At 33.6% G+C, this 10,250-nt stretch overlaps 1 protein-coding gene across 3 annotated transcripts; it reads right to left on the reverse strand.

Annotated features, from left to right (window-relative positions):
• Positions 1-2,404: 2,404 nt before the first annotated feature.
• LOC121753091 lies at positions 2,405-6,520 on the reverse strand. 3 transcript variants are annotated; one of them, XM_042148258.1, is made up of 8 exons: positions 6,441-6,520; positions 5,729-5,881; positions 4,745-4,850; positions 3,868-4,035; positions 3,321-3,779; positions 3,124-3,207; positions 2,967-3,045; positions 2,405-2,752 (listed from the first exon to the last, which is right to left on the reverse strand). In XM_042148258.1, the coding sequence occupies exons 2-7, from the start codon at positions 5,774-5,776 to the stop codon at positions 2,984-2,986; spliced, it is 927 nt and encodes a 308-aa protein (XP_042004192.1). In that variant the 5' UTR covers positions 5,777-5,881; positions 6,441-6,520; the 3' UTR covers positions 2,405-2,752; positions 2,967-2,983. The 3 variants fall into 3 exon arrangements, with proteins under 3 accessions (XP_042004192.1, XP_042004191.1, XP_042004193.1); XM_042148257.1 differs by having other exon boundaries at positions 6,409-6,478; XM_042148259.1 differs by having other exon boundaries at positions 6,432-6,446.
• Between the last annotated feature and the right edge of the window lie 3,730 nt (positions 6,521-10,250).

Below are 10,250 nucleotides of genomic sequence, written 5' to 3' on the forward strand. Positions count from 1 at the left end.
TTGGCTGGTCACATGGGCGAAAAGCGTGGCCACACTTCCGTCGCATTATGGAAAGAGGACGTGATTGATGTTTGATGGGAATGAGGAGATTGTCTGTTGACTGCACAGTCGTTAAAATTATTTTTGTGTTCTCAATTTATTTAAAAGTTAAAACTCGAGTTCATTGTGGTATGAGTGACATAACCGTTATTAAAAACAAAGTTGCGCCTAGCTTCTGCCCAAAAACTCTTTGCCATGCCATATGACAATAGCATACATCTCAATCTCACAAGTATTGTCTTGTTTGCTCTTTCAACTGTTCCATTATGTTGGGAATCACGAGGGACCATTTTATGCCTTTTTATCCCTTTTATCTTATAGCAAATATCAAATTTAGATGACAGAAATTAAAACTCATTATCTATTCTAAGGCATTCCAAGAAATTTAGTAATTCAACCATGTAATCAATTGCTAACTAATTAGCAATCTCAAATTAAGACCAAATCTTAGCCATTAGATTAGGAGATTTAGTGGTTGAAATGTCACGTGGATTATATTTAAAATTAAAAAAAAAAGTGAAATAAACGTAAAGGTTATATAGGTCAATTCCTATATATGGTAGTTAAAACAAACATTTTATCTCTCCTCAAAATAATCTCAAAACTTGAAATTTGCGTAACTATCTCAACTTAAATTATTTTTTCGTAAAAAATATATCAAATTTACGTAATTATCATCTCAAAATCATCTCAAAACTTGAAATTTACGTAACTAACTCAATTTAAATTATTTTTTCGTAAAAAATATATCAAATTAAAGGTAATTTCATAAGAATTCTAATGAGATTTCAAATGCATATGTTTCGACGATGGTCGGATGATGAAATTTTATAATTTTTATTTCAATTTTCGTAATGTTGATAAACAGATTTTATATTAATAAATGCATCAAACAATCTCAATATAATACATTAGGGGTGGCGAAACGGGTTACCTGCGGGTACCCGCACCCGACAAGTCGGGTACCCGTACCCGATTTTAGCCAAATTTGTTGTCCCAATACCCGCCCTGTAACATATTGGGATTACCCGATACCCGTGTCAGGTATCTCATACCCGACATTGCGGGTACCCGTACCCGACCCAAAACCTGGACAGAAAATTTGAAAACTCTAATAACCAACAATATTCCATAATTTACTGTGTTAATATCGATGGTAAGCTTTGAATAGATTGAGAATAAAAGTGAGGGGACACTCTTTAACTAGTTTCGGTGAGTTTTCAATTGTATATTCGTTGGTATAAAAATATTTCAAAAGAACTCTTAGATTTTATAAAGTATTAAAAGATAGTATATGTCTAATACTAATAATATCGGGTATTATTGGGATTAACAGGTATACACGCGCATGTAACAGGTAAAAGTATATGTCTAATACATAATATCGGGTATTTTCGGGATTAACAGGTATACTCGTGCGGATAGCGGGTATACCCGCCACCCGCAAAACCCTAAAACACACTACCCGATCCCGCGCCGTTTCCCGTTATCGTCGGGTAACGGGTACCCAATACCCGGCGGGTAGTGGGTCGAGATGAGAATTACCCATTACCCGCTACCCATTTTACCACCCCTATAATACATGTACAATATCAATAAACTATGTTGATATTTTCTGGTACTTGTGTTGAGATTCTCATGTCACTATGTTGATATTTTTAATACATGATGTTGATATAAAAAAGTCATGAAAATTATTATGTTATTTTACTCTTTTATTGATATTTTATCTAGTCCCTCCGTCCCAGCTCAAGTGATTGATTTCTTTTTGGCCGTTGTTTTTTTAAGATGATAATGAATAGTTAAAGTGAAGAGAAAGTGTATGAGAGAGAATAATATAGAAGAGAGTCGTATCTACATTATTCTCTTACTTACTTTACTTTCTCTTCATTTTAACTATTTATTGCTCCATCATTTTCCCAAAACACGTGCCGAAAAGCAGTCAATCACTTGAGATGGGACGGAGGGAGTACTATTTATTGAAATACGTGAGCTTTAATCACATCCCCTCATTTTAAGATCTAATAGTGTAGGATTGATCTTAGTTATGGATCGGATAGTATATGCATTTTTAACATAATCCTGCAACCATGTATTGGTTGGTACAACTCAATTTTGCGTCATTTTGTGCCAATTAGTATTTTCAATCTCCCTCTTTAACCCATATCTATAATATTATCCGCTTCATAAAATATACTCCCTCCATTCCATTTATGTTAGAGCATTTATTTTGGGTACAGAAATTAAGGAATTTAGAATTTATTTTGAGTACGGAGATTAAGGAATACATGGTCAAAAAGTCAAGTGGAGTGGTATTAAGATAAAATATGAAAAATAATAAAGTAGGAGACAATAAAATAAGATATAATAAAATAAGAAAGATAAATAAGCCAACTTTAATGGAACATCCAAAATGGAATAAGATCCTACGCTAATGGAAAGTTGTAAAAAGAGAACATGTTCTGTTTACGTTTGTTGGGCGTTTTCCACTTACGTGAAGCAGTAACGATAACACAAATTAGCCATAATACGAAACCAACAAGATTGCGGAATCCAACTTCTAAACATCAATGGTTATCAATCAAGAAGGCCACTATTTTGAAATGAAAGATTCATATAAACATATGCGTCCTCCATTATGCAATCATAACTCTTTCTCTCTGCAATGTTGGCCTTGGCCTCTTTGCTCGAGTCCGGCATGAGTAAGATGTTCCTGATCAAGTAAATAAATATATATACATAAAAATATGAATGATTCGACCGACTCAGCAAAATTTCCAAATAGAGGTGGAAATGAGCTCTCCGGAAAATCCTCCTAGAGTCCTAGCATACTAACCGTGGCCAATGTAATTGAAGTTATAGTGGATGTAGATGAGAGAATGAAAGAATATGAAGGTGCGATAATCCTATAAGTTAAGGAGGAATACCATTTGTAAGAATTTCCTCAATTAGTGCCAAAACCTTTGTAAGTAGAGTCCTCTGACATAGTCTCTGTCCTCGTATAGTCTGCGCACGAATTAAATGGTAAATATGAATATTTTGAACAAACCTTCTAAAGTAGACACGTGAGTTTCAATACATTACCTTGGTTTTCTGCCCGGATATAAGGATCCAAGAAGATCCTGTTAGCTCCCACGTATGGGGATCTAGAATAGTTCTCTAATACATCTGCAGAGATAATGTATAAACATCATAACAGGTCAAATAAATCTCTCGCCTGTGTGTGTCAGTGTGTGTGTTTGAAAGAGAGAGAGAGAGAGAGAGAGAGAGAGAGGACCAACCTGTATTATTATAAGAATCAGCTGTCAAGCCTGTTAAATTAAAGTTTTGAGTCATCTTTTCCACCCCAAATGAGTTCATCTCCGTCTCCATTATGGACTCGTTGAACGATTGTGAGCAGGATTCTCCGCCATTAAATGGAGTAATAGATGTTTCTCTAGTTGCATTATGTGATTCGGCATACTTAGTTTTAGAAATAAAAGTTAATGCAGAATTTCCTGCATGGACACCTTCAGTTTTGATTTTCCTCTCGTTGAATCCTTGCATCGCTGCTCCTGTGTTTGAGTTCTGAACCATTGCCAGTGGAGGATGAAAATCCATCCTTCCATCATGCCTCGGCATATTGGCTGCAACTTGCATAAGTTGTTGAAGTGAGTAAGATCCGTTTGTATGGTGCATGTTTTCCGACGTTATAGATGGCATATGAGGTTGTGGGTCTCTGTAAGCTGAGTTGCTGTGTGCTTCAAAAAAATTAACATAAAGTATTACTTAGGAAACCTTATCTTCTCTATGATCAACTACTTCAGACATAGTTAAAAGCAAGCTCACTTGAATGCTGAGTCTGCGATCCATTGGATCCGTTCTGAGTTATCTGCTGCATTACCTCAACCTGTTTCTCAAGCAATTGATTAAATTGCAATATTTGATCCTTCACAGTCAGCTTCATATCATATGCCCTGAAAAATTCCTGATTTTCTGCTTCAAGTTTTTGCCACACTGCAAAATTGCCCAGTTTTTGCTCTATTATTCTGAATGTAAAGCAGTTATGAAGAACTTGATAAAGAAATCAAGCCTGCAGTCTTCATGCTCAGTAAAATGATACATTTTCTGATGATAGTACTGTTCAGAAATGCTAGTTTTTTTCTATTTTTTGAGAAAACTAACTAAACACCACCCACCCAGCACATACAAGACTCTTACTAAAAGCCAATCGAGTCTAGTCTAATGCTATATTTTGGCTGAACAAAACAGTATCATGAGATATTCATTAGGACAAGGTTGGCAGCCTAAGGCACGGAATTGCAGTTCAGTCCAAAAGAAGAGACACAGAGTTAGCAACTACACTGCAAAATGCAAGAATCAAGAGGAGGGGAATGAATGGCCTATGGAGAGAAGATCTTGAGTGGTACAAAACAAAGAGGACAGAGAAGTGGCACTATAATTTGTTCAATCCTTACAGTTGGAGACATGCTCTTTCACTTTTCTTATAAAGCCAGGTCTAACACATCTAGTATTGATATCCACGTTGAACAAAGATTAAGAGAAATTATTGATTGAAAATAAATTGAATTAGAATGCATGTACTCCAACAAAGTCGCAAACATTCTCAGTTATGGATCTCACATAAAATAGAGAGCGTTTCCGTAGTATGGAGAATGTGAATAGTGATAATCACCATGGAAGAAATAGGAAAAAAAAGATTTACCAAGTTCAGTAAAACCAGGCTCGATTTTTGCCTGGTGGTACAGTGTATGCACAACTTCCCTGTGGCTCATATAAAGCTTAAGGCATCTTTCTATAAGATTTTGAACCTGAAATACCAGGAGCAGCTCAAGGTTTAGTTATACTATAAAGAAAAAACATATGCACAAAAAAGTAGGAACCATATAAATCGGTATACAACAACTGAAAGTATGCACATCAGTCGAGTTGGCTCAAAATGCTAAAGATCATCGTAACAAGATATATATCACCCTTCTCATTCATACAAATGAAGAGGAGTCCAGTATTTTAGTAATTTCACCAGTCATCTGCTTCAAATACTATGATTTAACCCAAATAAAAGTAGCCACCGACAGTATAGAAGACTATTGAGAGTGTAGAACAGTAAAATATAGAGACATAGTGGAGAAAGTAGTAGTGTATATTATTATTCAACATAGGCCACATATATATATTACAAGAGACTAAGCTAGGCTATGCCACATCATCGATGTGGGACAGAATACAAATAATATATTAACAGAGAGATCACATCTCCTATATAAGTCAATCCTGGATTGCATTCTCTCTAACCAATTAAAGCATTGTTCCCAGTTTGTGGTACTCATGTAATCTTTCTCATAATAACCTATCACTAATTTCCTGTGGAAAAAAAAGCCTAAGTGGGATTCATTAACAATAAGAGCTAAGTGGGGTACATTTGCTGCGATTTAAATCACTTTCAAACACATTTATTTGGACTTCGCTTCAAAATGTAGATAAGGTAAGTGAAACATATCTCTATAAACCTAAAGCAAATCCACATGATTCATGGAGGTGCCCCGGGGGATAGAAACTCTGCTAAAAGCTCATCATTAGTCTAGATACATTTGCCTTGTAGTATGCTTTGTTGCTTCTAAAGTAGAAAAAATATTGGAGCCGAAACTAAAATTAAAGCATTTGAAACGGATAAAGCCAGAAAACTTACCACATGTATATCATGTAGGGAGACTTTTCTAACTTCTCCATTAGCCATTTCACAATCACCCCCAAGTCGAACACTATATATTTAGGTGGCCAAGTTTACCACGCCACAGGTGAATCGCAAAAGAACATAGGCGGATGATCCTCGCAATCTAGCCTGAAACTTCACACAAATAAGGCAAAAGAAAGCTATGCTATGGCACTAATCCTTAGTAAGCATGTTGAGCAATATGTTGTTTCTCCTTTCAACGACATCAGCCATTAAACTTTAATGCTAATGCGGCAAAAATCATTTCCATAAACACTTTTCTTCTTTTTTTCTCCTCTGAACCTCTCTAATGTTTTAGACTGCATTTTTCCAACATACACATAACACTCCCCTCAAAAAGATGAAATGCTTTCATACATGCATACCTAATCACCGGAATTGGCCAGCAAACAAGGCATACAAATTTAAAATTAAAAATAAAAATTAGCGAAAAAATTCAGTCCACCTCCACCAACACATCTATCACAAACAAAAAATTCACAAAAACAACTTCAAATAGCACAGAATTCAAATGTAAACATAAACACGATCACAATAGATCGCGCCAAAATAAACGAAAAAGGTGCACATGCAATTGCGCATCAACGCTAAACGAAGCAAAACGAGATAGAATCCTCGAACAAAGTCGCGAATACCTCGAGAATTAATTAAAACCTACTTATTTCACCTGAAAATGTTTGCGTTGCCTTTTTATGTTGCAGAAATTTAAGAGCGAGAGAAGAGAATATTTTTTTTACAGATAGCAAAAAATTCCCAAGTTGGGAATTCGAAAAACTGGGACCCACTACCTGGGGCGCACGGTTTGCCTCGTACACTGCGTTCCTTTGGATCCGAACCATATATTGCTTCGGGTCAAAACCCCAAAAAAATATTTAAAAATTAGGACTTACTTGATTTATAATTATGATTGATGATAAAAATTATGGTATACGTTTTTTATAATTTCCACGCGAAAACATACGATTTATATGAAAAAACCGCTAGGTTTTCGTAGCAGTAATAATCCATCGGTCCCGTAATAAATATCATATTTACCTTTTTAATTTGTATGATAAAAGATGTTATAGAAAAAAAAATTATATTAATATAAATATAATGTTTCTCTCCATTTAACGCATAAAACATCTTCTAAAATTTCATGTCAGTTGAGAGGTATGATTTAAAATCACGTCGAACGGGTGAAAATACCAATCGGTGATTACTAGAAATTTAGTTAGGATATAATTATTTAATTCATATTTATTGATTTTAACTCAAATTTCAATCATAATTACAGTTTAATTAAGTCAGATACGTTCTCATATAAATGTAGCAAAGAACATTAATACAAAATCTACGTCAGTCACTTGTAGATCATCACATATTAATGCACTTATTTTCTAATTTATTTTCTTAAACAAAAGATATAAATCCTTCCTGCTCAGTTAATTTAAAAGGCAAATGCTTACTCAAAACTAGGGTGTGAAACTGTTAATGTAGCTCGAAAGTAGATTTATTCGATTAGTCTATATTAAAAATCTTAATATCTTGTCTCATATCGACTTGGTAACGATCCTAGCTCACCTATAAAAGTATGGATAATCCTTCTCATTATAAGGTCTTTTAAGGGGTGAGTGACTCATTTCTAATATGGTATCAGAGCGGCCCAAGTCGATGATGGATTTTATCTTTTTATCTATTATCTTGCCTACCCACATGATGGAAGTCTGATGTGTCATTTCGGCCCACACGTGAGGGGGCGTATTAAAAATGTTAATATCTTGTGGAGTGAGTGACCCATTTCTAATAGTCTATAAAATTAAAAGGAAATTAGTGGTTAAATTTCTCTAATCTAATGAAATTCGGTTCGATTAGCTTGCCGTTTAAGTAGGATTGACTCGAAATCCGATTAGCTTACCTAATAAGTGTATTCATAGATGCAACTATTATCTGTTTTGACATAGTAATTTTAATAAAATTAATTCTAAAAAAAATTAATTGTGCAATGTATATAACATATAACGCACACTAGATTTTACTATGGATAATTGTTATTTACATCATAACTTTTCTTTAAGATATAATGATTTTAATTCAAATTTACTTATTTCAATTAAAACATTGCACTAAAATATATTGTATTGACACCAATTAACGGTCATAACAACCAATTTTTAGCCCTAAACGAAAAACAATTTTGTTACTGGGCCGACTTTGGATAATAATCATGTTCTTAGACATGGGTCCAATAATTATAACTTTTGGGTTGGAGAAAAACACTAAAATATTATCTTATCCCACATTCCCACTAGCCTAAAATATTATAGCACAAATATATTTCGAGGGAAAAAAAATCGAGTACCACTTAGTAATATATTTAACCTAGTATACATTTTACTCCTACTTACCAAAAGAGTACAATATTTTCCCCTTAAACAATTTTGCAATGGCTGTAATCTTTCTGCTTTCTTCTTCCTTCATCGTTCAATTCAAATAAACTTTGCGGTTTAGGAATTAGTACATATATGGAGTTTAAAGGAAATCCATTATATCATAGAAGAACAAATAAATGGTTCATTGTGATTTGCATATAAATACATATTAATATAATAATACATAAAAAAGTCTGAAAAGTCTTGCATATGTATTCATACAGATATAATTTCAATATGCTGCCAGTTTGCTGCTTCATCCAATCACAAACCAATTCATGTTAATAAAACATAATCAAATCAAATCCCAATACACTAACAAAGTCATTAACAAATGCTAAAATACAATACTTCATCCGTCTTTTTCATTAATTAGCATTAATTGACTTGACACTTTTCATAAGATTTAAAAAATATAGTGAAAAAATGAGTGGAAAAAATAATGAAACGTGGGTCCTAATTTATAATATAGTACTATCAATTTTTTTAATAAAATGTTAGTGAAATGAGTTAATGGAATGTGAGGTTCATTACCAAAAGTAATACTTAAAAATAAGGGTGTCAATTAATTAGGGATAACAGAAAAAAAAAATTATTGTCAATTAGGGTTCGTTTGATTAGATGAGTAGCAAATACAAATTTTTGAAGGGTTGTGTTGCTAACTTAATGTTTGTGGTAGTGTATATTATGCATAATGGAGTTTGGTTCGTTGAGTTGTGTTGGAACATGTGGGCAACATCAGTGTTTGGTTGGATTAGTTGGAAGCATGTTTTATTGGTTTGCATGACATATTTATCCCTAACACATTACATTAATTTTCAATTTGCCCTTTATCAAAAGTAGCATTTATAATTTGGATCTACCCCAAATTTTTCACTACCGCCTTCTCTAAAATCTGCTTAGCAGTCCCGCCAAAAGGAGACGCCCAACACCTCTTGGCCGGCAAATAATTAACGTCGAGCACAAGCCGACGTCTTTGACTGGGCACACGACCAAGGTAAATTTGCTTACTAATTCTCGTTGCATTTTTGTATTGCTTAATCAGTCATCGTCGGGTAAATTTGACTGGGCACACGACCAGCGTCTAGACACTTTAACAACCCGTATCGGGTACGAGTTTGACCTAAGTGCTAAGCGCACTGAAGTTTCAACACTGCTGCGCACCGTCCCGGGTTTAGGATGGAAAAAGCTATTTATCCGCTTAGATTATTATTTTATAAGGTAAAAGTATCATTTTATTAAACAAAAATGTCATTTTATACACCAAAAATACCTATCATTCTATCGGCTGAAAGTATCATTCTATAGGCTGAAAGTATCATTCTATCGGGCAAAAGTATCATTTTATCAGTTTTATGTCATTTTGTCACGTTAAAGTATCATTTTTCAGCTTATATGCAATTTCTCCAGCAAACTATCATTTTTATAAGCTAACTGTCATTTTATCCGCTTAGATTATCATTTTATAAGGTAAAAGTATCATTTTATTAAACAAAAATGTCATTTTATACACCAAAAATACCTATCATTCTATCGGCTGAAATTATCATTCTATCGACTGAAAGTATCATTCTATAGGCTGAAAGTATCATTCTATTGGACAAAAGTATCATTTTATCAGTTTTATGTCATTTTGTCACGTTAAAGTATCATTTTTTAGCTTATATGCAATTTCTCCAGCTAAACTATCATTTTTATAAGCTAACTGTCATTTTATCCGCTTAGATTATCATTTTATAAGGTAAAAGTATCATTTTATTAAACAAAAATGTCATTTTATACACCAAAAATAACTATCATTCTATCGGCTGAAAGTATCATTCTATCGGCTGAAAGTATCATTCTATAGGCTGAAAGTATCATTCTATCGGGCAAAAGTATCATTTTATCAGTTTTATGTCATTTTGTCACGTTAAAGTATCATTTTTCAGCTTATATGCAATTTCTCCAACTAAACTATCATTTTTATAAGCTAACTGTCATTTTATCCGCTTAGATTATCATTTTATAAGGTAAAAGTATCATTTTATTAAACAAAAATGTCATTTTATACACCAAAAATACCT

The sequence above is a fragment of the Salvia splendens genome, chromosome 10 (assembly GCF_004379255.2).
Source record: "Salvia splendens isolate huo1 chromosome 10, SspV2, whole genome shotgun sequence".
Taxonomy (NCBI): domain Eukaryota; kingdom Viridiplantae; phylum Streptophyta; class Magnoliopsida; order Lamiales; family Lamiaceae; genus Salvia; species Salvia splendens.